This window comes from Sus scrofa, chromosome 15 (assembly GCF_054392235.1).
Source record: "Sus scrofa isolate SSC_HxYL_T2T_F1_AM1 chromosome 15, Sscrofa_HxYL_maternal_Yorkshire_Landrace_v2.0, whole genome shotgun sequence".
Lineage (NCBI taxonomy): Eukaryota > Metazoa > Chordata > Mammalia > Artiodactyla > Suidae > Sus > Sus scrofa.
Window position 1 is genome coordinate 108,042,632 of NC_139397.1, and position 15,706 is coordinate 108,058,337.

General features: G+C 32.9%; 1 protein-coding gene across 3 annotated transcripts in view; it reads right to left on the bottom strand.

The window, feature by feature from the left end:
* Positions 1–15,706, bottom strand: part of COL5A2 (collagen type V alpha 2 chain) — a 146,935-nt gene that overhangs the window by 69,889 nt on the left and 61,340 nt on the right. For 2 of the 3 annotated variants that reach the window (XR_014828846.1, NM_001105289.1), the window contains exons 2-3: positions 5,314–5,538; positions 650–663 (exon numbers count right to left, since the gene is read on the bottom strand). Coding sequence is in view for 2 of the 3 variants with exons in the window: in NM_001105289.1 (NP_001098759.1) it covers positions 650–663; positions 5,314–5,538 (239 nt within the window). In the remaining variant the exon portion in view is untranslated. Of the gene's footprint in view, positions 1–649; positions 664–5,305; positions 5,539–15,706 lie in introns of all 3 variants that reach the window. The other variant, XM_084998324.1, reaches the window with a different exon arrangement.

The following is a 15,706-nucleotide window of genomic DNA, read 5'->3' on the forward strand; positions in this document are numbered from 1 at the left end:
CTTCCAAGGAAATGGAAATTTCTTCACTTCAGTGGGATTACCTATGTCCAGATGACAATTGACTAAGCTGGCTGAGCTGAACCAGGGTCATGGCTATACCCCAATACCCCAATATTGTCCTCTGGAGTGTAAGGCTTGTCTCTGGGAGTAGGGAGAGAAAGGGAGTTGACGTTTGTTAGGGACAGTGTTCAATTAATTCTTTTAATTAAATCTACTTCCCAATCAGTGGGAGTGGAACCATAATTCCACTGATGCAGAACTAATACCCTCCTTTCTTTCCTTCCTTCCTTCCTTCTTCCTTCTCTTCCTTTCCTTCCTTCAATTAGATATTTATTGCACTTCTAATATATGTAAGGTATATCCTAAGTGCTGTGATAAATGCAAGTAATACAAAGGTCACTATGACGCAGTCTCAATCCCTAAGGGATTCACAACCTTCTAGAAGAAATATATATAACAAAAATTAGCAAAGTAAAATATAAGTAACTGTAATCTATAATCAAAGTAGCTAAACTTTGCTCATATATTTATAATTGTATGGTACTTCATACTTGACAAAAGGCTTTCAAACACTTCAAAGCACAGTCCTATGGACAGCATTAGAATAAAAAAAAAATACAAAAATGCAACTATGCAAAGTAAAACTTACCTTTCTTCCTCTACCTATAAAAAGAAAAGAACAAATACATTATTTTATGCAGAAACAGGTACTGAGAATCTCCTAAATATTTATTTTTAGCAATTTGTGTGTGTGTGTGTGTGTAGCCAGAATTTAATTTAAGCACCTTTTCTTACCACCATCAGGTAGAACTCAAAAGTTGTTTTGGATCAATATTTCCACAAAAGGCAAAATAATGCATCCCTTTGGAAAATTCTGATGTTATTTGAATATTCTTCACATCCTTTATATTGCATTTAAAATCCATCAAATTATAAAATTAACTATTAAAAGTATAATTATCTTTAATCATGTCTATTTTTGTTTTCTATAGTTTGTTGAGTAGGTTATTCATTCACATGGTTAAAAAACCAACACAAAAATATACTAATAAAGGTATACAATTACACAGTGAAAAATCTCCTTCCATCTTGTCCCCTTTCTTCTGTTTCCCCACATTTCACTTATTAGAGGTCACTATTACTGATTTTCCTATTATTAATCTTCCTATCCAAGAATAATAGAACATTACATTTGTTAAAGTCATCATTTTAATTAGTAGTGTTTTAAAGTTTTCTTCAAAGAGATCCTGAACATTTTGTGTTAAGTTTATCCTTAGCCATTCTATCCTCTATATTGCTATTAAAAATGAGGTATTTTTTAATTGCCATTATTTATGCTATTAGGTAATTATATACAGTAAATCTACTAATTTGTTAATTTTATACTGCATTATCTTACTAAATTGTTTCATTTTGTTTTTTTACTTCATTCCCTCAGATTTTGTAAGTAAACAATTATGTTTTCTGTAAATTGATCATTTTACCCCCCTCTTTTCTAATTTCTAAGCCGCTAATTTCTTTTTCTTGTTTAATTGTTTAATCAGGTACATTCAATAATGCTAAATTGTGTCATTAAAATGGACATCTATGTTCTATCTCTGAGTTTAAAGAGAATGTATCTAATTATTATTAAACATAGTAAAGCTTCTAAGCTGAAATGTAAATATTTTGTCATGTTAATGAAATGTTATTACTAAGTATCTTCATCAAGAATATATATTCACCTTTGCCAAATATTTTCAATTATGGAGAAAAGCATATGCTCTTTAATACATCTGTTAAGATGACAGCTTTCCTAATGTTGAATTATTCTTTTACTTAAGGAATAATTTCTCTTTCATGGCTATTCTTTTAATGTGCTAATAAATTTAATATTTTATTTGTTTTTAAACAAATATTTATAAGATTACTCTAGTTTTCTTTTTTGTGCAATCTTTGCCACATTTTGCTCTCAAGAATATACTGCCTTCACAATAAAACACTGGAAGTTTGCCTTCTCATTGCATGTCCTAGAAGAGCTTAAAAAGCATTAAAACTGTTGGAGTTCCCACTGCGGCTCAGTGGTTAATGAACTCGACTTGTATCCAGGTTCCATCCCTGCCCTTGCTCAGTGGGTTAAGGATCTGGCATTGCCATAAGCTGTGGTGTAGGTTGCAGATGCTGCTCAGATCCTGTGTTGCTGTGGCTGTGGCATAAGCCGGCAGCTGTAGCTCCAATTTGACCCCTAGCCTGGGAACCTCCATATGCTGTGGGTGCGGCCTTAAAAAGACAAAAAGAAAGCATTAAAGTTGTCTGTTTTGTAATGGTTTAGCACAACTGTGAAATCATCTGCTACTTTTTAGAGGTCTATCTGTTTTACAAATTTTTCTATTTTTTTCTAGGAAAATTAGCATGCTCACTTTCTCTTACCAGGGACAGTTTTAGCAGTTTATATTTTCCTAGGAAGGTATCCATGCCATATAAGTTTTCAAATTTATCAGTGTAAAGTTGTGCAAAGAAGCCTTTCATTATTCTTTTACGTTCTTTGTTTTCATTTGGTCATTTTCCTATTACCATTTCTTATTTTATGGGTAATTTATTTTGTTGATTTCTTATAGAACTGTCTTTTTAAATTTGCATGTTATTGCTACTATATTTCAGTTTTCTCAGTTTTAAACTTCTGTTTTTTCTCTATGAATTTCTTCTGCTAATTTTCAGTTTATTTTGTTGTTCTTTTGATATGGATGTTAAACGCACATATTTTTATTCTTTTTCATTTTTTAAGAATATAGCTGTATTTTTCATTTTTAAAAAAAAATGTTTCACAATGTTTTCAAGAATATATGTATTGTTTGGGATGTTAGTCCTTCTGATGCTTAAGAAGATTTATATATTGACTTCACTATCATTATACTTTTACATTACTTTTAGATATTTATTTACTTAGACAGTTTTTATTAGCTCCATTAAAATGAGAAGTGATAAAAAATTACAGTGCTTCCTACTTCTTCTCTTCCCCCTATGCTTTCTTCCAGCACTCAATTTAAGACAAGGAAATGCCCTTTCTTAATATTTATTTCTGTAGTGTTAAATGTGCTACCAATATTCTTTAACTTCTACCTCTTAAAAGTGAGGAATTAACAAACTCAATTCTACTTCATTCCTTATTGTCGTCTCCTTTCATTATATATTAGTTGTACTATTTCTCTATTGCAGATTCAATAACATTTACATTCCCGTCTGTCACCCTAAATTGCACTTTTGTTTTAGTCCCCTTCTAGAGTTAAATGTATCAGTGCTCACATCAGTTCTTTGACAGTTACCCCAACTAACTCTTGGTCTTTGTCTGTCCCATTGTAGTTTCCCTAAGAAATTTATGGAAACATTCTCAGAGTTCCTGTGTGTTTTGTTGTTTTCTCTATAATTTTTATACTTGAAGGGCAGAACAGATTTTTAAACTTTGGTCCCACATATTTCTTTCCTTGAGAAACATGCAGCTATTATTCTGCTCTCTTATGGCACTGAATGGAGAAATCTGTGACTAATCTGAATAGTTTTTCTCCCTAAAATTTACAATTTTCTTTTTCATTGATTTTTCAAAGGGTTCTTTCTTTTTCTTTAAAGATTAATAACTTTACTAATATGTGAGTCTATACTGAGTCCTCTATGTCAATTTTTTAAACATTTGGTGTCCATTTTCAATATCAAAATGAAAGTTTAATTTTACTTCAGAAAAGTTTTCTTGGATTATATCATTATTTGTTCTTATCCACTGCATTTATTTCTTCTTTGGGATTCTTCTTAAGGACCATCCTTTACCTATCTTCTATATTATTTTCTTTCAAATCATTTTCACTTGTTAATTCTCTCATTTCTATTTCTACATGCCATACTATATTTTTTGCAGTATCAGTTCTCCTTGTGCATATTCTTATTTCACCTTTATTTTCCTAAGATAATTTCCTTTTCCTTCGATTTTTTTTACTCATCATTCCCTCTTTGTATTTCTAAATTATGACATTATTTCTTAGAGACAATTACTTCATTAAGTTTTATTTAGCTTATGGTAAAATGGTTGATCAGAATTTTTACCTTTTCAGTGATAATATATTTACTGGTGTGTTCTTTATATCATAAATGTAGCTAAACTGTGCTACTTTTTCCCTTATAGTATCTTTCTATCAACGCTGTTGTCAGCTCTTTTTTTATTACTTTTATTCATTTTGGAATAAATTGAGCTTTCCTAAACTGGCTATTTACAGTAAGTTGTGTATTTCATTCTTTTTTTTTTTTTTTTTTTTTTTTTATTTGCTACCATTGTTCCAACATGCTCTTCATTTATCCCCACAGGTTTAATTTTGTTTTACTCCTGGAGATTCTGTGCAGATTGTATCTACTTCAGGTTAGCCCTTCAGTGTCTTGTTTTTAATTTTTCCCATTGTATCTTCCTTATAAAAGGCTAAAAATTAAACCTTGGCATTTACTCCAGGAAAGCTGTTACTGTTGAATAATATCCAAGAGGATAACTGATAAATTACTACCTGATGCTTCCATGGAAATACTTTTGATTACTTCACTGTATTTGTTGTTATTTGCAATGAAATTGGGGGAAAAAACAAATCCTTGACACTGTCTTGACAAGAATGCACACAAGTCTCCATTCATGACTACTAAAACAGATAATCTAAAAGTTTAATATTAATCTTATCTGGTTCACAAAAACACATAAATAGGAACTATACAATCTATGTTAAGTGCAGACACTTTTATCTAAAAAAAAAAAAAACCTTAGAAATCAATCATTTATATCATTCTTTTCTCCAGGAAATTGATTCCATTCTCTTGACTTTCTTAGCCAACAGTAAAGCATTCTGCATTTATGAGCCAATGTAGTAGAGAGTGCTGTGACACTAAATAACATAAGAAATAATTATTCCATTACCAAGTGCAAAGTTGGCACCAGGGAAGATAAATGTGTTTTAGATCTCCTCTTAGATATTAATGGACTTCATAGAAAACCAACAAATATCTTGGAGTCACCTGGCATGGATAGGGTTACAAATGACCACTTAAGTGGTACAAGGAATTTTCAAATTAGATATAACCACCTAAAATGCAGCCGAAAAAAAAAATCCCCTGGCTTTTAAGAAGGTAGGAAATGCGTTTATTTTCATTGCTGTTAGATAAAATGGGTGAGTGAAATTATTAACCCCAAAGACCAATGAATAGTGTCTTAATTATTCTCTTGGGTTGCTGAATTCTGGGAGCAAAAAATACTATAAACATAAAGATGAATCATTGGACCAATTCTGAGTTGGCCCTAAGCAATCTTACCAATATTGGTATTGCCACCTCCAGTTGTATGCGGACAGACAGGACAGCATTCCCCAGGGGGAGTTATGGGGTCAGCACATTCAAGCACATCCTGGCACTGTATCTTGTCACAAAGAATGGCACCATTGTCACAGACACAGATCTGGCAAGGGGCAGGTTTCCAAATGTCCCTGTTTAAGTACATCTGACCATTCTGAGTGCAGGCTATTTCTTCACCATATCCTTCTAGAATAAGAAAAAAAAAAAGAAAGAAAGACAAAAGGAGGTTAGTAATCTTGAAATTTCAGAATCTGGGAAATATTTAAGAAGGTGAATCATTTTGTGGGTTCTAAAAAAACTCTGGGTAAGCAGTGACCTCCAAAGGAGGCAAAACACAGATGAACTTACTTCATTTAGCATTTAAAGACAAAGCATCTAATTCACAATTAAATTATTATGATACTTATATCCTAGCATGATAGGGTAAGGAAAAAATGCGATGAAAAGCAAGTATACTTAATCAGAAAATGCTTTTCAAAATAATTTTTGAAGATAAAAATAACCAAACATGATAAGATTATGTTTCAAGGATAAAAATAAGCTATTTGTAAAAGGAGGGGGGAAAAGAGGTCTAAAGAGAATACATTATTTCAGTGATTGGTCAACCCTATGTGACTGTCAACAGACTACAAACTCAGTAAATTCCTCAACAACAGAAAACAATAGGTATTTGTGTACCATGAAGAAAAACTTAAATTAGTTTTAAAAATTAAGATAGAAAAACATGGTTGGACCTAGAAATTATCATGCTAAGTGAAGTTAGTCAATGAGACACCAACATCAGATGCTATCATTTACATGTGGAATCTAAAAAAAAGGACACAATGAACTTCTTTGCAGAACAGACACCAACTCACAGACTTTGAAAAACTTATGGTTTCCAAATGAGACAGGTCGTGGGGTCAGGGGGATGTGCTGGGGGTTGGGGATGGAAATGCTATAAAATGGGGCTGTGATGATCACTGTACAACTATAAATGTAATAAAATTCATTAATTTTTTTTTAAAAAAAACATTAAGGTAGAAAAGAATAATGGTGACCCATTTCATGGAGTGGATTTCCATTAAACATCCTAAACTAAAGGTGCTCCCTAAACTGTAATGGAAATTCAAAGCTTATACAGGCAATGCATTCATTATCTTTGCATCAAAATTAACTAAGGAAAGTCATGACCAAAACAGTATGGAAAGATATTACATAACATCTGCCAAATACTTTTCTACATTTAGATAAAAATTAACACAAATTTGGAAAATATATATGTACATTTATATACATAGTAATAGTAATTCTATTATACAGTTATCATAAAATGAACACAAACATTACATCTTTAACTTTGTGATTCTTAAGAAACAAAACTACAGTATTTTAAAATACAATGTGGATCATATAATCCTTGCTTAATTGCTTCAGGAGCTTTCAAACTACTTAAGTTCAAAGCTCCTTTTTAAAGCCAAAGGCCCTCCCTCCCAGTCCATGTACAACTTGATCTTTTTGCCTGGAATACCTTTCCCTCCCTCAACTCAGAGGCTGATAGCTCACAGCTCACTATTATGTTTTGCTTAATTGCCACCTGCCCCCACAATTCTTCTCTGATTATCCTGTAAAAAGACTTCCTTTATGCAATTGATATGCTTCACAGAACTCTTTAAAGAGTTCATTCATTCATCCATCCATTCATTCATTTTGTTTTATATACAAGGTAATTAAATATTTACTAAAGTGAAACAGCTAGGCAAAAATTTCTGCCTTCATAAGACTTAGCACTATTAGTATGTATTTATTTTTACTTGTTTATTTTCTTATTTCTATCACTAGACAATAAATCTTATGAAGGTAATAACTAGTGTTTCTTGTTCATCATTTGTATTTCTAAAGCTTGACCTCATACTATGCATAGAGCTGATATTCAGCAAATACTTGTTCAATGGATATGAACGAATGAACCTAAATTATGGTTCACCAACTTAATTGCACCAGAATTAACTTTGTACTTTACAATTAGTTTATGAAATAAATTTATAATGTTAATGTAGAAAACTATAGATGAAAATGGTCTCAGTTTAGAGTCAAGACATTAGTCCAAACATCCATCTGCTTAACTTTAGAAAGTTTTTCTTGTATAACATTCTTCTCACTGCTCTATGGAATATTTTGCTTCACATATTTAGTCTTTCATCACAGATATTTGATAAATGGAAAACTGTTTTCAGACATGACAACACATTCTGGCTTGTGTGTTACTCAAAAGAAGAGCACATGGATAATTCAAAAAGATACATGCACCTGAATATTCACTGCAGCACTATTTACAATAGTCAAGACATGGAGGTAACCTAAGTGTCCATCAATAGATGAATGGATAAAAAGATGTGGTATATATACACTGGAATATTACTCAGCCATAAAAACAATGAAATAATGTCATTTGCAGCCTCATGGATGGATGTAAAGATTATCATATAAGTGAAGGAAGCCAGGCAAAGACAAGTATTACATGATATTTCTTATATGTGGATTTAAAAAAAAATGATACAAATTGACTTATATACAAAACCAAAACAGATACACAGACACAGAAAGCAGACTTATGGTTACCAAAGGTAAGGTGGGAAGGGATAAATTAGGAGTTTGGGATTAACATATACATAAAATACTATATATTAAAATACATAATAAATAAGAACGTACTGTATAGCACAGGGAACTATACTCAATATTTTGTAATAACTTATAATGGAAAAGAATATGTAAAGAATACACACACACACACACACACACACACACACACACACACAACTGAACCGCTTTGCTGTACACCTGAAACTAACACAACATTGTAAATCAACTATATTTTTTTAAAAAAATAAGAGCATGAAGTTTCTAATCTGTTTCATCTTCATCAAAAGATGCTTATCACATAATACATGGGTAATCAAGAAAACAATATTGGCTCTACCTATCTAGTATTACTATAGGCATTTTAAACTAAGGAGAAAATAGGAGTTCCCATTGTGGCTTACTGGGTTAAGAACCTGACATAGCATTCATGAGGATGCAGGTTTGATCCCTGACCTCCCTTAGTGAGTTAAGGTTCCAGGGTTGCTGCAAGCTGTGGAATAGGTTGCAGATGCAGCTTGGATCTGGTGTTGCTGTGGCTGTGGTGTAGGCCTCAGTTGCAGCTCTGATTTGACCCCTAGCCTGGGAATTTCTGTATGCTGCAGGTGTGGCCATAAAAAGAATAAATAAATAAGTAAATACATAAATACATAAATACATAAATAATCTTGTTTTCATATGATTCTCTATAGAAATATTTTGAAAAAATAAGAAATTTGTAGTCAAATAAGCAGCATTACTTTCAGATAAAAAAAAAATCACTTTGAAATAATGCAGTTCCATGGTGAATATGTCCACAAAACACAACCTATACAGAAATGGACTTATACCCACAGTCCATTGAACTATCCCATTAAGTAAATAAAGGATAACTTTGTTCATTAAATTTTATGATTGAGAAAGGAATACCCAGCCACAAGTGCTGAATATCATTTTGGTTGAAAATGAGATACAACACAACTTCAATTAGTTTGCTTCTCCCTTCCCACACCCTGGAGGCAAAAGTGTTCACATGTATTTACTGCAGGTTATGTGAGTATGTGCCTACAACTGTACATGCAAAATATTGAAAGTATATGTTTTCTGCTCTCAAAAATACACACTATCATTGTGAAATAGATCTCAATTTCACCAATAAAACAACTGTATATGGGGAAATAGAGAATATAAAAAAAACAAAAACAAGATGATATACAATAATACTGTCAATTAAATATCATTAAAATGTGTGAGAGACTCTTTAGGGGTAAATTATCCTGTAATCTATGGTTCCTTCAGGATTGGAATAAAAAGACATTCTCTCAGTCTTGTGTTAATTCATAGGTCAGTTTCTTCCTGCAAGTTTAAGACAGCATGACCTCAATCCAAGGAGCAAAGAAGTAGGCCACTATATTACTTGCTTTAAATGATAATGTTAAAAGTTACTTTTATACTCTGAACCATCACTGGTCCTTTTCTCCCTGAGAATTTATAATTAAATTTAAGATGATGTGGAAAGTTAGTTGGAATGCTTTTAAATAGCAAGGAGATGAAAAACCACATTTGCTGCTAAACTCTGCCTTCTCTTCCCCCACACAGAATCCATGCACATCACAGAGGGCACAGAAACTCAGTGAACTCTCATTGTTTTGAGTCTGAATGAAAGACATGTACAAAGAAATGCTGGGTAGAAAATACAGGGTGGCTTGCAGTTCTCAAGTTTGTACATGGTAGTTGGGTACATTATGATTAGGCTGTCTCTTCTGTTTTCTACATAGATGTTTATTTAAATGAAAAGAAAAGTAAAATAGGAAACAAAATTGTAGCCAATTTGCAGTGAAGTTGTCATGACATAATTATTTTATGAATGACAATATTATTAAAAAATAATTAAGTAAGAATTTTCATATGACATTCTGAGACAGTCAATACTGTCCTTTCCTAATTCCTCTATAGCAATCATAAAATTAACACAGGCTGACATTAACCTTTATCAAAGGCCTAGAATTTTAAAAATACTTCTTATAAAATCTAAAAAAGTATTCCAAAACCAAAATATTATGACATTTGTATTTTTTTCTACTTATGTTTCTTTAACTTTCCTAAAATTGAGGAGGACTAGTAGCTATCTGATAGTACTGCCATTATTTTGTCATCTTCCATGGTATTGTAACTTTCAAAAATTTTATCTTCTAAACCACATGATTCTTTCACTCTTACCAAACGTTCCAACAAATTGATCCAATCCATTGCAAAAATCATTACCACAAACATCTTGGCACTGATATCTTAGAGAAAAGAGATGTATTTTATCTGGCCATGTTTTGTTTGAGAGTAATTCAGGTGTCCTGTGTTTCTCATATATCCTCATAGATCTGTCTTCTCACAGTTTGTGCTTTTAAATTTAGTTGTAAGTATTCAGTCCTTAATCACTAGATGGCAGACCAAATCCACCATCTTGTTATAGTAGCCATTTAGAAACTCAGTCGTCAGACCTGCTATGTGACAACTATGGGCCACACCCCAGGGCTACACTCCTTTATTATAATTACAGTTGTATAAAAATGTTTGCATAGAAATGGACTTACTGAAATCTTTGACTGTCCAAGAGAGACGTGATTCTATTTTTAATACTAAATTACTGGAGTCTACAGAAAAAATTTGAAAAACACATAAAATAAATGCCCTCTAAGCCTATTAACTAGAGATCTTCCTTGCAGAAATGTGTTCGAAGATCAGAGAAATTTTTAATCTCTTATTTAGACAAGTGTTTGTTCAGATCATTTTCTCTCACTGGACTGTGAGCTCCATACATGTGTTCATCTCAGTAGCCTTCACACCCATGTCATATAATTAGTCTTTGATAAGTATATTTGCTATGTGGATAAATGTTTGAGTACAGGACTAGTTCACAAGGAAGGAAGGACTAGTTCATTTATGTGCTTATTAAAAAGACAGAATGAAGCCCTCTTTCCTCCTTTCCTAAACTTGCCAGAGAGGATGTGCACTTAAGACCCCAATTTGAATGAAAGGGAAAGGGTGGTTCTTGCTAAGTGTGTCCTTGACATCTAGACCTTTGTATGGCCAGAAAGGAGGAAGACTGTTTCAGTCACTGTGGCTGTTATTTTGAAAAAAGTCTTCATAAAGTTATAGTAGCCCATCAGTCTTCCTGGCCTAGTTGGTCTAGGTTCTTTTTGGGATTATAAAAGTCTGTGTTAACATTATTTAAAGTTTCTCTAACTGTGAAAGTTTTCAAAGGATTAGAATCATGGCAAGGTCAGCTGATGCACTCATGAAGTAGTCAGAAAATGCTTTATGGAACAAGGGAGGCAGCAGCAGAGCAGACCCACCGGCCCCCTCTGGACCAAACCACAGATTCTACCTTTCCTAATGCACAGCAGAGCTCCAGCTGCTGGTTTCAGTTCCAGAGAATCTTCCAAGGAAATCCCTCCCTTCCTTCTGCTCTCAGGCTCTGTTTATTGTCATAAAGGACAGACAAAGAGGTTAGAGGATTCAGTTCTTTCTTTAGACCCTTCTGACTGAATGCCAACAATTCCACATTCATCATTTCTCTTTCCTTATATGATCCCCAACATTTCAAAAATTAGATACATATGAAGCCACCAGGGATAGCTGAGGGGGTTCTGTTTTATGCTTTGACAATATTTTCCCACCTCAGCCTCTGGGTCTGTGAGGAGAGTGGGTGGGTAGATGAGTATGGAGAAGGCCTGAGAAGTTTTCCATCTTTTGTTTTTTTAATCCACTTATAGACTTGTACTTTCCTACGAGCTCTCCAAATTTAAATCTCTTTTTAGGATGCTTCTTCAAATTATTACTTCTTTGTGTCCTTCTCTATTTTTTTTTGTACCAACTAAACAAGAGCAACCATTCAATGATAATTTGAGCTGAGTTAAATTTCTGTTCCAAGAAGGCCAATCATATTTTATATTCTAAAGCAATAAAATAACAATTCATTTTTAAAACCTATCTTGAAATCTGAGAAAGTAAAAAGAAGGCAACTCACATATAGTATTTCAGTGATGTATGCAAATAAAATGAGATTAGGTAAATTACAAAGGTAGTTCCTTCAATGCAACTATAGAATGTGTCTCAATCTCATATGCAAAGACTTTTCAGCTAACTAGTAAAACTGCTATTTTTCCTTTACTTAAAATGGAAAAAATAAAAAGGAAAAATCTTTTTTTATATTAGGTACTACTTAAGTTTCTTTCCATGTATCATTGGGAAATCTAAATGACTGTGGCCAAAATGTGAAACTAAAACTACACATAATGCACATGTAAATTCTCTTCTACAATTTTGTCTGGAAAACCAACTTTCAGTCTGTTAATCCATTTAACACAGTTGTTTTTTTTTCTCCAAGTACATGGCTCAAACTATTGATTAGCTGTAAAAACACCACAAAGAGAATTGGGCCTGTCTTATATTGAATGCATTAGAAATTTCAGGAGTAAATTCTATAGAAAATCCCTATTCTCAAATATTAATCCTAAATTAATAATTAAGTGTGGTCTGTGTTATTCCAAATGTGTCTGCCTGGCTAAATGCATGAAAGGATTTGAATTTTTTGAATGCAGCCAGTCTACTTAATCTCTCCCCAGCAATGACGTCGCATGAAATAAAGAAGAGAATAAAAATCTGCCTAGCTATATATATCTACTTCAAATGGGTAATATCATAGCTTTTCTGTAGTCTGGAGATAAATTAAGTAAGAAAAAATTCTGAGCAATATATAGTTCCCAAAGTTCAGATTTCCTTCATCTCCCTCAAGTCTTATCTCAAATGTTATCTTCTTCATGAAGCCTACTTTGACCGTCTTACAAAAAATCGAGAATACCACACACACACACACACACACACACACACATACACATACACACACCCATAATACCCCCCGTCTACCCATTCCTATTCTTTTTTCCTTTAATGTGGTATTTAGCACTTTTGAACCCACTATATTATTGTATTTTTGTCTAATTTTTATCTCCTCGTGATAGAATTATAGATTTATAAGTCAGATATAATTTATTCTGGCTTGTCCATTGATACATCCTGATATCTTAGAATAGTAGTCAGAATGATAGTGAATGCTTATTAAATATTTGTTGTAAAAATTTGTTGAATATTGCATTAGCACTTTAGATGGTGGAGTTGTTTTGTAATTGTAGAGTTATTACATAACTAAAAAGGTTATTGTTATAAAAGAATATTTAGTATGAGATATTCAAGTAAGTATAAGATTAAATAGTGTATATGATAAGGCATTTTTACAATCAAGTTAACTCTGTATCCTACGACTTTTTTGCAGTTGCATTTTGCTTTATTTTCCTATCTTTTCTGATACAGAATAGGCTTCTAGAGAAAATCTAGACATCATTCTAGTCAGTTTATTCCTTCTAAATCATTCTTTATTGACTTATTCTTTGTTCACTGCCCTTATCCTAAGTTGAACTTGCATTTACAATGAAATAAACATTCCACAGTTCTCAATGGCTCTTTGATCTCATTCATTTTACTGATTCTAAAATATTTTTTTAAGTGTCTCAAGGAATTTGAAGGAGTTATCTCTTTCAGCACTATTTTCTGGAGTGGGGGTGGGAGGAGCACTAGCGTTTTTATCCTAATGGCATAATTTCTGAGTTTATCCACCTGTGTATATTTAGAGACTTGAACCCATAGTACCCAACTTTGTCCTCATCTACCTAGACTTAATTTATGTCTATTTTGTGGCTATTAAAAATTAGGAGGTTATTTCTCTGAAGAATAGAAATTCTACCTTTCTTTCTGGCACTCCCCTACCAAATCACTTCCAAATTCTTTAAAAAGACTAACGCCGTTATTTTAGAATATAAATCCATCTCTTTACCTTCGTGTTCAGCTTACCTTCTATAATGCACATTAATGACTATACAGAAACCATCTTATTTAAAGGCCAAGCCTCAATGTGCATTGAATTCCAACAGTGGACAAATGCCCCAGTAATATTCAGGAAAAGAAAGAAAAGCTGCTGCCTCTACTGGAAAGTTATATTAATAACTTTCTAGATGCACGACAAAGTTATTCACGGGGGAAATTCTGTGCTTGTAGGGAGAACAATAGACAAGAAAATCAAAGATAGAAGGAGGAGGAGAAAGAAGAGGAGGAGAAAGTGGGAGAGACAGAGGGAGAGGGAGGAGGAGAGGCTAAGAAGATCAGCCACCAAGACAGCCATTCTCTCCTCCCCTTATATCTTTACTACATTGAAAAGGAATATTTTCAAGTTTCTTTAGCAAAATACAGAACTAAAACTGGGGCTATTTCATTATCCTGTGGTTAGATAAGAAAAATACAAAAAGAAAAAAAATGAAATCCATGATTTTGACCTGTAAAGCCATGTGCTTCTGTGCAGTTATTATCCTCAACAGGTAAATGAATGGGGAAGAAATGAAAACATCCTTATGTGTTGGAGTTCCCGTCATGGTGCAGTGGAAACTAATCTGACTAGGAACCATGAGGTTGCATGTTCGATTCCTAGCCTCACTCAGTGGGTTAAGGATCTGGCGTTGCCGTGAGCTGTGGTGTAGGTCACAGACATGGCTCTGATCTGGTATTGCTGTGGCTCTGGCGTAGGCCGGCAGCTACAGCTTGATTAGACCCCTAGCCTGGGAACCTCCCTATGCCGTGGGTGTGGCCCTAAAAGGACAAAAAGCCAAAAAAAAAAAAAAAAAAAAACCTTATGTGGAGGAAATATGAACATGGACAAGTTTTATTAGAATTTCAAAAGTGTTAAGTTATTAATAATTATTCAATATTGTTCCTTTTAGTTTTGTTTAAATTCCAAACTTTATCATTACTATTTAATTTCTTAAAACAGGGTGACTATAAAGAAAATATAAAGGAAAGGAACACACATTATTTTCTTAAAACATCTGTAGGAAGATTTAGAGTTTTCAAAAAACTTGTCATTATTTGTTCAATCCCAAATAGCTATGGAACACTTGTTTTGTACTAACGCATCGGTTAGCAGGTGTTGAGATCAGAAGAGAAGAATGTAGAACATTTGCTAACCTGTGGAGGGTAGGATTTTGGTTGTATAAAAAGGACAGATTAACTAGGTTTGTTTGGTTTAACAAAGCAAAATGTGCCTCAGTTTCTTTACTCATTAACCTATAGGAAAAGGTAGAACAGGGAGCTTTCACTTAGGTGAAATGAAATATAATAGCACGTCGCACATAAATTCGCCTTAAATTCCTGCTGAAAGTTTGTCCAAATAAATTAGTCAACCTAGAAAAAGGAATGGTGGCATTATTTAATCCATTTAGTCAATACTTATTTATCCAGAAAGTTTTACTGAATACTTGTCTAGTATAAGAACATAGTTTAGGTCATAGAATGAGACATTTGGAGTCCAGCTTTCTTGCCAAAAATGATCGAAATATACAGAAGCTGCAAAAGGTAATGAAACTTTCTTATATGAGAAAAAAATAAGTTTACAATTTAAGAAAAAACAAGAAATAATAAGTTTAAAAATTAAAAATAAATTTAATAAGAAAAAAATAACAAATGTGTATTTCAATAGTTCATCTGGAAACTATGCATATACAGTGAAATTTTTATAAACTTAATTCTCTTTTCTCATTAACCTATATGAGTCCTGGGCCCTTCTGAATTATTGCTTCTTAGCCTGGAAACCTTTCTCTGTGTTTTGAGGGATCTTTGCCTAATGCTATTTATTTTAATTAGCTAGAACTAA